The sequence below is a fragment of the Oncorhynchus mykiss genome, chromosome 17 (assembly GCF_057628025.1).
Source record: "Oncorhynchus mykiss isolate SJ-2025 chromosome 17, ASM5762802v1, whole genome shotgun sequence".
Taxonomy (NCBI): Eukaryota; Metazoa; Chordata; class Actinopteri; order Salmoniformes; family Salmonidae; genus Oncorhynchus; species Oncorhynchus mykiss.
In genome coordinates, this window is record NC_143038.1 from 77,527,989 (window position 1) to 77,543,646 (window position 15,658).

The 15,658-nt window shown below is 40.5% G+C and overlaps 1 protein-coding gene across 3 annotated transcripts; it reads right to left on the minus strand.

Annotated features, from left to right (window-relative positions):
- Positions 1-728: 728 nt before the first annotated feature.
- LOC110494849 (uncharacterized) lies at positions 729-13,531 on the minus strand. 3 transcript variants are annotated; one of them, XM_021570178.3, is made up of 2 exons: positions 13,436-13,531; positions 729-2,078 (listed from the first exon to the last, which is right to left on the minus strand). In XM_021570178.3, the coding sequence occupies exon 2, from the start codon at positions 2,017-2,019 to the stop codon at positions 1,108-1,110; it is 912 nt and encodes a 303-aa protein (XP_021425853.1). In that variant the 5' UTR covers positions 2,020-2,078; positions 13,436-13,531; the 3' UTR covers positions 729-1,107. The 3 variants fall into 3 exon arrangements, with proteins under 3 accessions (XP_021425853.1, XP_036806872.1, XP_036806874.1); XM_036950977.2 differs by lacking the exon at positions 13,436-13,531 and adding an exon at positions 10,318-10,434; XM_036950979.2 differs by lacking the exon at positions 13,436-13,531 and adding an exon at positions 4,490-4,587.
- Positions 13,532-15,658: the final 2,127 nt, after the last annotated feature.

The following is a 15,658-nucleotide window of genomic DNA, read 5'->3' on the forward strand; positions in this document are numbered from 1 at the left end:
CCAGAACCCTATGGGACCCGGTTCAAAAGTAGTGCACTATAAAGGGAAAAGGGTGCCATTTGGGACAGGACCCGTGAAGTAGGCTACCCTTGATGGACTGCGCCACTACAATACAACATGTTCAATACCAAACTTAAAATAAGTCATGGAAACAACACATCTGAAACCATTAAACTAAACTAATGATGAAAGATGGATCACAAAACACTTTGTGGCAACTTCTTCACAAATGGCCAGATTTAGCTGGTTCCCAGTTAGCACCGATGCAAAGTTAGCTTCCGATCTAAAACTAATATCTGTTCTATGTTTCCAATTTTCAAAAGTTTGGAATAATTCTGCAATCCAGGTTCAATAAAATACTTCAAAGATGAAGAGGGTGGTTGATGATGCTATTAAATGCTTTGCCCAGAGAAAATATAATTATATAGATATATAAAAAAAAAAGCCACTACAAAAATACTATTTATTTTAGTTAAAAAGAATAAGGCCATTTTAAACTTAGTCCTGCAATGGAATTGCTACGATTCAAGTGCTTACATTCAGAAAACACAGAATAAATCTGAGGCCGTCAAAGTTTAAACTCAATGAAACAGTCTAGACTACACAAAAGTAGATAAAAATGGCAATCAAATGAGTCAGTGACAACAGGAAGAGCTAAATCAAGAGAAGTCTTGCACATTCATTTCAGGTGACCAAAATCAGCAAACTGTCGTGTAGGCTAGACCAAATAGGGTAAACATTTTATTTTTTGTTTCTTGCAAGAAAAAAGTGGTCCTATAAAGACACCGTTTACCAAATCCATCAGTCCATCCTCAAGGTACAAAACAGAAGCTCGTAAAAAAAATCAACTAAAATGTGCACCATTCTGCACTGTAAGGTCTATGGAGTGTCTTTCAAGCACCACCGTGTGTAACTTCCGTGACACGTCAGTTTCTTCAGTCCTGTTGACACGTTAGATCCATGACATCATCCCGTCGTTGCACAATACAAAAAAACGTACTTTACTGTAGTCAGACGATGCCGACGTAATGTTCCCCTTCTGGCTTCAACAGTAAAAGTCAAACCTCAGCGTGCTCAGTCAAGCCGTGTTGCAAAATGAACGCTAGCCTAAACCAAGAAGTCACTGGAGATATCACGCTGGTATTCTGCTACAGTTTCATATAGCGGTCGTATCTGTATCACAGGGGACAGGTTCACCTGCAGGATCCTCTGGGCCTTCCTCCTCAGTTCCTCCACTGTGATGCAGTCGTCCACTTTGACCACCTTCCACCGCAGGCTGTTCTCATCCAGACGACACTCCTCCTGATTGTTCATCACCCACAGAGACTGGTCGTCCCTCCAGGACCGTCTGTGGTTTGACACGTCAATCTTGTAGTTGTAAACTCCTCGGCCGTTTTGATACATCACTGGGGCGGAGTCTCCGATAAGGGCCCCGTTCCATTCCGGACAGGAGGGATGATACCTTTGACCGACCAATGCCACTGCTTTTGGTGTTCTACCCATGTTCTGCAACGGTATCCCTGAAAGTTGAGAGTGAATCTGTAGTCTCGCGGTATGGCCTCTCGTCAAACCTGTAATGTTTGTTAGTTTCAGACATTGCTGTATCAGTGGAGGTTCAATAGTCATAACCGGAGGTCGGGAAAAGACAGATCCTTTGTGAGATTCTGATGCACTAGTAGTCCACGATGCGTACTTGTTAGACTCCTTCTTCTTCTTCCTTCCCCTCTTCTTGCCTGTCCTTGAGCCCTTGCTAGTCGTGTCTGTACAGCACATCTCTTCTGGTAGTGTTCTGGCTGTACAGGATCTATATCCATAAACATCTTTGCTTCGTAGCACTGTGGGCTTGTGGCCTTCTTCTTTAAGCCCTTGGAGAAAGGTTACTAGTTCCTCGGTGTCCGAGAGATCCTTTGACATGGGGTTGAGGATCTGTAATGCCTCTAGAAGGACAGTCTGTCCAGCCGAGGCGATTCTGGACCAGGAGTTGACGGCCTTCTCCACAACCGGGTCTGTGTAATTCATGACATCTGCCTTGAGGTAAAATGTTTTGAGAGCTCCCGAAGTCGGTCTTGCTTTTCACCCTGTTGAGAGAATTGAGAGTAGCAGTTTCCAATAAAAAATAATAGTCGAGAAGACAAACTAAAAACTAATGCATGCTTACTGCTGTAGGCTGGAAAGGGTACCTAAATGGGATCACTTCTATGGTCTTGGACTGAATTCAAGCACTTATTTCAATTGCAAAAGAAAGAAACAACGTGACTATCTGCACAAACATAAAACGAAATAGCTATATTGTCACACTTGGAAAGTGTAATGTAGGCTAAACATAAGCAGAGGTGGCTTTCCAGTTTGCTTGCAAAGAGCGGTGCTATAGCTAACTAGCCATAAATAACTTAATTGTTTAGCTAGTAGGGATGGGCACAAGTACTCGGTCAAGGTTTGTATTCAGTTACCAATGAGTACTTAACATTCTCAAATGCAACCAATTAGCAAGTTGATATAACATTTTCAAACAGGGATTGACACAAAGGGTTGCCTTATTGCCTGAGCAAAGTAAACTGAGCAGTCATGCAAGTTGAGCATGCGCTGAGGTTGCCCTATTGGACAGGTGAAATAAAGACAAATAGGGGGGGGGGGGGGGGGGGGCGAAAACAAACCAACTGCAAAGAATTACAGTAGCCTAAAGCTGATCTTTCTGGTTCCCCAGTATTGTAAGTGAAAGACCGACAATGTATGGCAGTTTTTCTTCTTCCATACAGTCAACCAAAATACCAAGAATCCAGAACTGGTCTTTCTTTCTGGTTCCTCCCCTGAAAGGAAGGCAATATTGTATATGGCATTTCTGCATGTAAATAGCTAATCATAATAATTTACGGGCAAGTGATCATAATCTTCAGGCAAGTGAAAAATACTCCTGACTTGCCTGACAAAAAACAATGTATTAAATTAATATTATTTTATATTTGACATTCTTCTAAGTAGCCACCCTTTACATTGATATCTTTACACACTTGACATTCTTAACCAGATACATGAGGTAGTCACCTGGAATGCATTTAAATTGGCAGGTGTGCCTTGTTAAAAGTTAACTTGTGGAATTTCTTTCCTTCTTAATGCGTTTGAGCCAAATCAGTTTTGTTGTGACAAGGTAGGGCTGGTATACAGAAGATACCCATATTTGGTGAAAGACCAAGTCCATATTATGTCAAGAACAGCTCAAATAAGCAAATAGAAACGACAGTCCATCATTACTTTAAGACATGAAGGTCAGTCAATACGGAAAATTTCAAGAACTTTTCATGTTTCTTCAAATGCAGTCGCAAACTGCATTTGGCTCTCATGAGGACCGCCACAGGAAAGGAAGACCACGAGTTACCTCTGCTGCAGAGGATAAGTTAGAGTTACCAGCCTCAGAAACTGCAGCCCAAATAAATGCTTCAGAGTTCAAGTAACAGACATCAACATCAACTGTTCAGAGGAGACTGTGTGAATCAGGCCTTCATGGTCAAATTGCTGCAAAGAAACCACTACTAAAGGACACCAATAAGAAGAGACTTGCTTGGGCCAAGAAATAAAAGTAATGGACATTAGACCAGTGGAAATCTGTCCTTTATGATGATTCCAAATTGGAGATTTTTGGCCATGTCTTTGTGAGAAGCAGAGTAGGTGAACAGATGATCTCAGCATGTGTGGTTCCCACCATGAAGCATAGAGGAGGTGTGATGTTGCTTTGCTGGTGACACTGTCAGTTAATTAATTTGAATTCAAGGCACACTTAACAAGCATCGCTACCACAGCATTCTGCATCAAGTGGGACTATCATTTGTTTTTCAACAGGACAATGACCCGACACAACTCCAAGCTGTGTAAGGGCTATTTGACCAAGACAGAGTGATGGAGTGCTGCATCAGATGACCTGGCCTCCACAATCACCTGACCTCAACCCAATTGAGATGGTTTGGGATGAGTTGGACCACAGAGTGAAGGAAAAGCAGCCAACAAGTGGTCAGCATATATGTGAACTCCTTCAAGACTGTTGGAAAAGCATTCCAGGTAGAGCTGGAATGCCAAGAGTGTACATAGCAGTCAACAAGGCAAAGGGTGGCTACTTTGAAGAATCTCAAATATATTTTGATTTGTTTAACACTTTTTTGGTTACTACATGATTCCATGTGTTATTTCATAGTTTTGATGTCTTCACTATTATTCTACAATATAGAAAATTGTAAAAATGAAGAAAAACCCTTGAATGAGTAGTCGTGTCCAAAATGTTGACTGGTACTGTATGTGATGGGATGTATAAATACAGATACACAGTGCCGTCTGAAAGTATTCAGACCCCCTTGACTTTTCCACATTTTATTCTAAAAATGATTACATAAAAAAAAAAATCCTCAGCAACCTACACACAACACCCCCTAATGACAAAGCCAAAATAGCTTAAGAAATTTCCACATTTGGTAATATTATTATTAGTAGTTAAAATATATACCTTATTCACATAAGTATTTCAGTCCTTTTGTTATGAGACTTGGAATTGAGCTCAGGTGAATCCGGTTTCCATTGATCATCCTTGAGAAGTCCACCTGTGGCAAATTCAAATGATTGGACATGATTTGGAAAGGTACACACCTGTCTATACAAGGTCCCACAGTTGACAGTACATGTCAGAGGAAAAACAAAGCCATGAGGTCAAAGGAATTATCTGTAGACCACCCGAGACAGGATTGTGTCGAGGCACAGATCTGGGGAAGGGTACCAAAACAGTGACCTCCATAATTCTTAAATGTTAGAAGTTTGGAACTACTAAGACTCTTCCCAGAGCTGCCCGGCCAAACTGAGCAACCGGAGGAGAAGGGCCTTGGTCAGGGAGGTGACCAAGAACCCGATGGTTTGTGGAGATGGGAGAAACTTCCAGAAGGACCATCTCTGCAGCACTCCACCAATCAGGCCTTTGTGGTAGAGTGACCAGACGAAAGCAATTCCTCAGTAAAAAAGGCACATGACAGCCAGCTTGTAGTTTGCTAAAAGGCACCTAAATTGTCTCAGACCATGAGAAACAAGATTCTGTGGTCTGATGAAACCAAGATTGAACTCTTTGGCCTGAATGCCAAGTGTCACGTCTGGAGGAAACCTGGCACCATCCTTACGGTGAGGCATGGTGGTTGCAGCATCATGCTGTGGGAATGTTTTTCAGCGGAAAAGACTGGGAGGCTAGTCAGGATCGAGGGTAAGATGAACGAAGCAAAGTACAAAAGAGATCCTTGATTAAAACCTTCTCCAGAGCGCTCAGTACCTCCGACTGGGGTGAAGGTTCACCTTGAACAGGACAACGACCCTAAGCTCACAGCCAAGACAACGCAGGAGTGGCTTCGGGACAAGTCTCTGAATGTCCATGAGTGGCCCAGCCAGAGCCTGGACTTGAACCTGATCGAACATCTCTGGAGAGACCTGAAAATAGCTGTGCAGTGACGCTCCCCATGCAACCTGACAGAGCTTGAGAGGATCTTGTAGTGTCATACCCAAGAAGACTGGAGGCTGTAATCACTGCCAAAGGTGCTTCAACAAAGTACTGATTAAAAGGGTCTGAATACTTACACAAATGTGATATTTTTGTTGTTGAAATTAGCAAACATTTCTACAAACCTGTTTTTGCTTTGTCATTATGGGGTATTGTGTGTAGATTGATAAGGGAATAAATTATTTAATCAATTTTAGAATTAGGCTGTAACCTAACAAAATGTGGAAAAAGTCAAGGGGTCTGAATACTTTCCAAAGGCACTGTATGTATGCATGTTCCGATAGTTCCTTTGGAAAGTATTCAGACCCCTTGACTTTTTACACATTTTGTTAGGTTACAGCCTAATTCTAAAATGGATAAACATTTACATTGTCCTTCATTATATTCTACTACCACCGCTCCCCTAATTGGAATAAACTAAATGAACACTTGGGCTTCTACTTCCAGTTTATACGTACTATATACATTTTACTGACTATTTTAGAATAGTTATATTTTGTTTGTTTTAAGTCCTGGCCTTCCTCCATTTCTGATGTCAATCCAGTTCGATTTCTAATTTTCCATTTATTTTTTAAAATGTTCTGTTAAAGGTTCTGAACCTATATGCATTTTATGGACACAGTATATTTAGTCATCTTGGTTATTATAGTCCCACCCCTCAGCTCCATTCAACCCCTCCCATCTGTCTCTTAACACCATCCAGTCCCTTCAGCTCCATTCAACCCCTCCCATCTATCTCTCAACACCATCCAGTCCCTTCAGCTCCATTCAACCCCTCCCATCTATCTCTCAACACCATCCAGTCCCTTCAGCTCCATTCACCCCCTCCCATCTATCTCTCAACACCATCCAGTCCCTTCAGCTCCATTCAACCCCTCCCATCTATCTCTCAACACCATCCAGTCCCTTCAGCTCCATTCAACCCCTCCCATCTGTCTCTCAACACCATCCAGTCCCTTCAGCTCCATTCAACCCCTCCCATCTATCTCTCAACACCATCCAGTCCCTTCAGCTCCATTCAACCCCTCCCATCTATCTCTTAACACCATTCAGCTCCTCCCATCTGTCTCTTAACACCATTCAGCTCCTCCCATCTGAAAGTTCTGAGCCATTCCATTCTCAGTTTCTACAGATTGAAAATTAAAGATACGCATTTCTGCTCAAAGTATTATATTACTGATTAACTATGACTTTTCAGATCGCCCAGTAGTGCTATCTGCAGGGTTAGCTCCAGGTAGATATTTCAATTATTCAGCCATTCCTGGACCTGTGACCAAAAACCAGCTACATATGGACAGCACCATAATAAATGATCTAATGACTGTCTCTTCGCAGGCAAAAACTGCAGAGTTGGGAAGGTTGTGTCCGCCATTTATATAACATATTGGTTATAATTTTGCAAGAATTTTGTATAGTAATTTAAATTGAAAAAAATCTTAGTCTTGAATCTGGCGTCGTATCAGTTCATAAACCATGTGCCATATAATCAGTACAGTACATTTTCAATCTATATGGTACGGCTGCCAATTTTTTGGTCCTGAAATGAAATTGGTGCACTTTTTTTATTGATCACATTTTCTTTAACCAATTGTGGTCTTTAATGCAGGGCCGATAAACAAGTTCCTTACTTTTTCCCCCTTCCACTTGCCTCTTCCATTTTTTTGCAGTAATGCTGCAATTAGTTGGTTGTCATTTTGGGTAGAGCAGATATTTCCATATCTATGTGTTAGCTGCATGTGTGACATAACACCACCAGCCTTATTTATTATATCATTTACAAAGATTCCACCATTTTTAAATCGATAAGTATATTTCAGTTTAAATCACAATATTTGCTGTATTATTGGTTCTGCCCATTCTGGTGGATTAAACTTTCTACGGCTGGTTTAAATAAAATGTCCATATTTTGGAGATTATTTCCTTTTCAAATAACCTAAAGTGAGAGGTTGTAATCTGAATAAAGGGGAAAAGGCCCTTCTTGAACATGCACTAAGACATTCTTACTAACTTACTAGAGAACCAGTTTGGATTTAACTATAACTTCTGTATGACTGACGCCTTTAGTGAGAGGTCTAATGCTTTAATGTTTAATCATTTCTGCCCCCCGGAATTCATATTTTAAATTATATAAATACATTTAATAAATACATTTTTAATTTTGTCTGACTTACCATTCCGAATGAAATTGAATATTTTTTGCTCATAAAAGAATAAAAGCAGGTCACTAGGTGTAGGCAAAACCATAAGCAAATAGGTAAAATGGGAAATTACTAAAGAGTTAATCAAGGTGACTTTTCCACAAATAGACAGGTATTTTCCTTTCCATGGTAGCCAGAGCTTCTCTTTTTGCTAACTTTCTATAAAAATGAATTGAGTGAGAATGTATTTATTTAGGGATATGTATCCAGAGTAAATCCACCAGACCATTGTATTGGTAAACTACATGGTAATGTCAAAGTTGTATTTTTTTTATGTCTAATACGCATTTATAATTTGGTTGTAATCCGGAGAGGTTAGAAAAAAGTATCTAGATCCTCTATGAGGCGGTGGAGCTGAAGGGGTCATTGTATGGTGTTAAGCCCAGAATTTCTAATCCTTTAAGAATATTGTTGGAGCTGATTTTAACAGCTAACATCTCGATGGCAATATAAATAGATATGCCGATAGTGGACAACCTTGTATTACTCCTCTTGAGAGTTTAAAACGTTGAGAAGTAGACATTATTTACTATTTTACACCTAGGGTTACTATACATGACTTTAACCCATTTTAGAAGAGATTCTCCAAAATTGAAATGTTCTAGGCATTTATATATAAAATCCAGTCATACTTTATTTATCTGCCTTTTCAAAGTCAGCTATGAAAACCAGGCCTTGTTTCCCCAGATGCTGATATATGCGTATTATTATTAGTATTGGATAGAAAACACTCTGAAGTTTCTAAAACTGTTTGAATGATGTCTGAGTTTAACAGAACTCATATGGCAGGCAGAAACCGGAGAAAAAAATCCAAACAGGAAGTGGGAAATCTGAGGTTTGTAGTTTTTGAACTCAGCCCCTATCGAATTCACAGTGGGATATGGGTTATGTTGCACTTCCTAAGGCTTCCACTAGATGTCAACCGTCTTTAGAACGTTGTTTCAGGCTTCTCGTGTGAAGGGGGGGCGGATGGGAGCTGTTTGACTAAGGGGTCTGCCTGCAGCCTCGTTCTCAGTCACGCGGTTTCACATGAGAGGTATCTCTCGTTCCATTGCATTTCTACAGACAATGAAATTCTCCGGTTGGAACATTATTGAACATTTATGATAGAAACATCCTAAAGATTGATTCTATACTTAGTTTGACAAGTTTCTTCGACCTGTAATATGACTTTTTGAACTTTTCGCCCGACTGGACCTGAACGCAATTTTGGATTTGTTAACCAAACGCCCTAACAAAAGAGGCTATTGGACATAAATGGACATTATCGAACAAAACAAGCATTTATTGTGGAACTTTGATTCCTGGGAGTGCATTATGATGAAGATCCTAACCTAAATGTTAGTGTTAAATTCAGTGATACCCGATCCCGATCTTTACATATGTATTCACCCCCTTTACATATGTATTCACCCCCTTTACATATGTATTCACCCCCTTTACATATGTATTCACCCCCTTTACATATGTATTCACCCCCTTTACATATGTATTCACCCCCTTTACATATGTATTCACCCCCTTTACATATGTATTCACCCCCTTTACATATGTATTCACCTCCTTTACATATGTCTTCACCCCCTTTACATATGTATTCACCCCCTTTACATATGTATTCACCCCCTTTACATATGTATTCACCTCCTTTACATATGTATTCACCTCCTTTACATATGTCTTCACCCCCTTTACATATATAATCACCCCCTTTACATATATAATCACCCCCTTTACATATGTATTCTCCCCTTTACATATGTCTTCACCCCCTTTACATATGTCTTCACCCCCTTTACATATGTCTTCACCCCCTTTACATATGTCTTCACCCCCTTTACATATGTATTCACCCCCTTTACATATGTATTCTCCCCTTTACATATGTCTTCACCCCCTTTACATATGTCTTCACCCCCTTTACATATGTCTTCACCCCCTTTACATATGTATTCACCCCCTTTACATATGTATTCACCCCCTTTACATATGTCTTCACCCCCTTTACATATGTATTCACCCCCTTTACATATGTATTCTCCCCTTTACATATGTATTCACCCCCTTTACATATGTCTTCACCCCATTTACATATGTCTTCACCCCATTTACATATGTCTTCACCCCCATTTACATATGTCTTCACCCCCTTTACATATGTATTCACGCCCTTTACATATATAATCACCCCCTTTACATATATAATCACCCCCTTTACATATATAATCACCCCCTTTACATATATAATCACCCCCTTTACATATATAATCACCCCCTTTACATATGTATTCACCCCCTTTACATATATAATCACCCCCTTTACATATATAATCACCCCCTTTACATATATAATCACCCCCTTTACATATATAATCACCCCCTTTACATATATAATCACCCCCTTTACATATGTATTCACCCCCTTTACATATGTATTCACCCCCTTTACATATGTATTCACCCCCTTTGCTATGAAGCCCCTAAATAAGATCTGGTGCAACCAATTACCTTCAGAAGTAACATAATTAGTTAAAGTCCACCTGTGTGCAATCTAAGTGTCACATGATCTCAGTATATACACACACACACACACACACACACCTGTTCTGAAAGATCCTGAGTCTGCAACACCACCAAGCAAGGGGCACCACCAAGCAAGCGACCCCATAAAGACCAAGGAGCCTCTCCAAACAGTTCAGGGACAAAGTTGTGGAGAAGTACAGATCAGGGTTAGGTTATAAAAACATCAGAAACTTTGAACATCCCACAGAGCACCATTAAATCCATTATTAAAAAATTGAAAGAATATGGCACCACAACAAACCTGCCAAGAGAGGGCCGCCCACCAAAACTCACAGACCAGGCAAGGAGGACATTAATCAGAGAGGCAACAAAGAGACCAAAGATAACTGAAGGAGCTGCAAAGCTCCACAGCGGAGATTGGAGTATCTGTCTATAGGACCACTTTAAGCTGTACACTCCACAGAGCTGGGCTTTGTGGAAGAGTGGCCAGAAAAAAAGCCTTTGCTTAAAGAAAAAAATAAGCAAACACATTTGGTGTTCGCCAGAAGGCATGTAGGAATCTCCCCCAACATATGGAAGAAGGTACTCTGGTCAGACGAGACTAAAATGTAGCTTTTTGGCCATCAAGGAAAACGCTATGTCTGGCGCAAACCCAACACCTCTCATTATGCCGAGAACACCATCCCCAGAGTGAAGCATGGTGGTGGCAGCATCATGTTGTGGGGCTGTTTTTCCATCGGCAGGGAAACTGGTCAGAATTGAAGGAATGATGGATGGTGCTAAATACAGGGAAATTCTTGAGGGAAGCCTGTTTCAGTCTTCCAGAGATTTGAGACTGGGACTTAGGTTCACCTTCCAGCAGACAGTAACCCTAAGCATACTGCTAAAGCAACACTCGAGTGGTTTAAGAGGAAACATTTAAACGTCTTGGAATGGCCTAGTCAAATCCCAGACCTCAATCCAATTAAGAATCTGTGGTATGACTTAAAGATTGCTGTACACCAGCAGGAACTCATCCAACTTCTAGGAGCTGGAACAGTTTTGCCTTGAAGAATGAGAAAAAATCCCAGTGGCTAGATGTGCCAAGCTTATAGAGACATACCCCAAGAGACTTGCAGCTGTAAATGCTGCAAAAGGTGTCTCTACAAAATATTGACTTTGGTGGGTGAATAGTTATAGTACACAAGTTGTTTTTTTTTTAAATCTTATTTGTTTCACAATAAAAATATGCTGTGAATCTTCAAAGTGGTACGCATGTTGTGTCAATCAAATGATACAACAACCCCCCCCCCCCCCCCCCCATTTTTAATTTCAAGTTGTAAGGCAACAAAATAGGAAAAATGCCAAGGGGGTGAATACTTTCGCAAGGCACTGTATAGTAGTAAAATATGGTATACCGCAAAGTAGGGCTGTGACGGTCTTGGAATTTGCTGACTTCATTGGTTATCCAAATGACCACAGCCACAAATATAATCCTTGTAATAGCAAAACAGACTAAACATTTGTATATTTTTTTTTTAACGGCTGATTCTGCTCACCTCCGCTCCTGACTGCATGTGCTGCAGGGAGGAGGGGGAGCTTTGCCTAGGCAACCGAAGAGTCAGTACAACACCTTGCTGAAATAAGGAGCGACAAAGTTATTACGTTTTTATATTTAAAAAAAATATATAAAAATACACGCGTCATCTTTTTGACCAATCAGCTGTTTGTTCCACAACGTAATACTGAAACGGTACTTTTTCCTCCTCCCACCTCTCCTGATGTTGACGTTACATGAAAACCAGGCTTACTTTTACTTTGCTGCTTTTGGGTCAAGTTTGTGGACTTGAAGTTAATTTAAAATATACATTTATTTGTTAGGTTATTTTATTTTCATGATGGTCTTCATCAATAATCATTGGGTATACAAATATAAAATGACCTGACAGCGCTAATGTCAAGTGCAGTGAAAATGTGTTATGGTAAATTCCCTTCTCAGTTAATAATTGGCCTTCAGTCTAGTTTTACTTTAAATGAGAGTAAACTATATTTTCACAAGTATATGAAAACAGACCTCTCAAATAACAAACTAGGCTAGTTAGCTATATTTATTAACAGTTAGCAGCCACCTCCAAAGTATTTTCACCAAATCACTGTGATCTATACAATGGTCTTCAAAAAGTGTCTTTCAATATTCAATCAAGGGAGGGGAAATGTTCGCTGTGCTGAATAGGCTGTCAAACAACTGTTGCCCATGCTGTTCCGTAGAGATCTAGGCAATGCCTTCTTACAAAAGATAGTAGGCTATAAATGTGAGCATCATAGTACTAAACAGAGATTACAAAACACAAACTACACATTTAGCCTCTATGGTGAAGCAGTTGTAGCACAGGAAAGCAGTGGGCGCGGCTCACCCCCACAACAGTTGAACAGTGAGATCTAAATATTGATAATTTTTCAGTCATATAACAAGTTACTTTCGATGGAAAGTAGGCCTAAAATGTAAGTTATTACGCAAGAACACAATCTACGCAAATTGGTGATCTTTCGTAATTCTGCCGAGTTACAAATTGAGAAGTTGTTCACATTTCTGTATTTTTTTGCTAAACAACTACAGCGGATTGCCATTTTACATAGCTAAATTTGACTTTTTGCATGTAGTTTGTTTAGTTTTGCATAGGGTATTAATTAGGCTTAAACGTAATGGATTACTGTTCTTAGAAGTAACGAGTCGTGAATTATTACACATAACGACCCCAACATTGGTGGTAGCGCCCCTTGTGGTATGGAGAAACAAATCCCCCCCCCCCTCCCCCCATATGAAAACCTTTGGTAACTCCCATCCCAAAACTAGCTAGTTTTATATTAAATGTAAATATGACCAAATAAACTTAGTAAGAACAGAAAGGGGTTTACAATAAACTACAAACAAAGAAAATATTAAATGTATTTTAAAATTAAAATCTCAGTAATAAGACGTAAATTAGACTTCACACAAAGCTAGCTAGCGACAGCCGGGTCACTAGTAGACTGACGTTAACACACACTTCCCTCTCAGTTATCAAGCAACACAGTTTGCTATGCGATGTTGTGTTTCCTTACGCTTTCTCTGCGTTCAACGCGAAATTGGACCCCAGAATTGGAGGGAAATGTCATTAGATGAAACACTGACAGCTACCAAGAGACGCACATTTTTTAAATCTAAATAAAACCTTACCTTTCAACGGTCTTAAACAAGCATCATTCAGTCCACTGCCAACTGAAGTCTAGATTAAAATGGCTGCAATGGGGCGAATTGACTCAGTGAAAAGAGGCGGGGATAATCAAATTTTAAAAAAAGGAAACAGGGTGGAATTAACACCCATATAAGGAAGAAGGGGCGTTTGTGAACGTTCACCCGTCCCGTAAAAAGTCTGCTTTTTTAGTTTGGTCAAAGATTGTCTATTATATTGACAAGATATTCGAGTGACCAGTCTAATAATGGCAATAGATGTCCACAAATATGTAAAGCAGGCGGGAGGAGACGAGATCAGGTGGGACCATTCTAGCCAATGAGACGGCAGATACGCGAGTGCACAACAGGCCATAGATATAGGTAGAGGACTCATCTTTGTATCTGTGCCATTATAGCGTCTGTGACAACATGGGCTTCGCAGGGGTTGGAACCGAAATTATTGCCCAATCGTTTCGTTTTGAACAGAACCACTATTTTTTTGTTCTGTTCCAGTGTTTCTGACCAGCAAAATAAAGTTCTGAACCGGATCTTAACCCCCCAAAAGTAGTGGTTTATATTGCTCCTTTCTGTTCCTTTTTTAACCTGTGAAATCAACCAATTTTTACCTTTAGCTCATTCAATGACTTCACCAATCAGTGCGGATGGAGCAGGCAAGCTAGTTGTTCTCATGCATGATGGACAGAGAAGTGTAGCTTATGTTGCAAAATGTGACAGAAATTTTACAGGTGGGGAGAGAGCGAGAGAGAGGGTTGAGGAGCAGGCTTGAAGCGCTAAGCATTTTATTACAAGCATTATCTGAATTAGGTCCATAGAATTATACCTAGGACGAGAGGCTTCTATGAAGGAATCTTGAATATCCTTTGAGCTAGTGTTGCACATGGGGATGTGTGAAACTTACTCCTCAGCCTAAAATGTCCCCACTTGCACCAGTGTATAGCTCACTTTTCGAATTGCACCAACTGGTAAGACACTTCAGGAAGGCAGTCATGTGTGCTAGCAAGGCAGAGGTCCCAAATTTGTGCCAGGTCTGGGCCAAATCGGGAGAAGGTGGTACTTGCTAAGCAAGCAGTGGTTGCATCCCCACCTGGTATGGCAATAGCTCGGCATCTGACTGTAAGGCACTACCCGGGTAGTGCGTCAGATGCTGTGCAGTACGTAACTGGGGCCAAGCTTCCTGACATCCAGGACCTATATACTAGGCGGTGTCAGAGGAAGGGCCAAAAAATGGTCATAGACTGTTCTCTCTGCTACCGGGCAGTACCGGAGTCTAGGAACAAAAGGCTCCTTAACAGCTTCTACCCCCAAGCCTTAAGACTGCTGAACAATTCATCAAATGGCCATCGGGACTGTTTACATCGACCCTCCCCCCACTGCACATTATCTATGCACAGTCACTTTACAACTGACCTCGACTAACCTGTACCGCCACAGATTGGCTCAGTACCGATACCCCCTGCATATAGCCTTGTTATTATTATGCAATTTTCTTGTTACTTTTTATTTTATATATATATATTTTTGCTTTAGTTTATTTAGTAAATATTTTCTTAACTGTATTTCTTGAATATTGCATTGTTGGTTAAGGGCTTGTAAGTCAGCATTTCACAGTAAGGTTTACTTACACCTGTTGTATTCGGAGCAAGTCCTTCACAGTGGTGCAATGACCTGGATCTACAGCTGGGGGGCACTGTTGAGTACATTTGAGTAGTGACTGTTGCACATAGGGATGTGTGAAACTTACTTCTCAGCCTGAAATGTCCCAACTTGCGCCAGCAAATAGCTAGCTGTTCGTGTGGCACCGACTGGTAAGTTTGGGCCGAATCGGGAGGAAGTTGTACTGCTAAGCGAGCAGTGTGACGTCCCTTACACTAGCAAGCTTGAGTTTCAGAGCGGCACCAGAATTAAAAACACATCTTACCTTAGTGTAATGAATAAATCCATTGTGAAAAGTGATAACTAGGCTTACAGTATCCTTCAATAGTTTAAAAAAAGTGAATTCGATGTTCTCTAGCTAATAAAACACCTCTTTCCCTATCTTCTCACACTTCAAACGTCAGTACAGTAAAATATGGTAACGTCAGTACAGTAACCTATGGTAACGTCAGGTCAGTATAGTAGCCTATGGTAACGTCAGTACAGTAACCTATGGTAACGTCAGGTCAGTACAGTAGCCTATGGTAATGTCAGTACAGTAACCTATGGTAA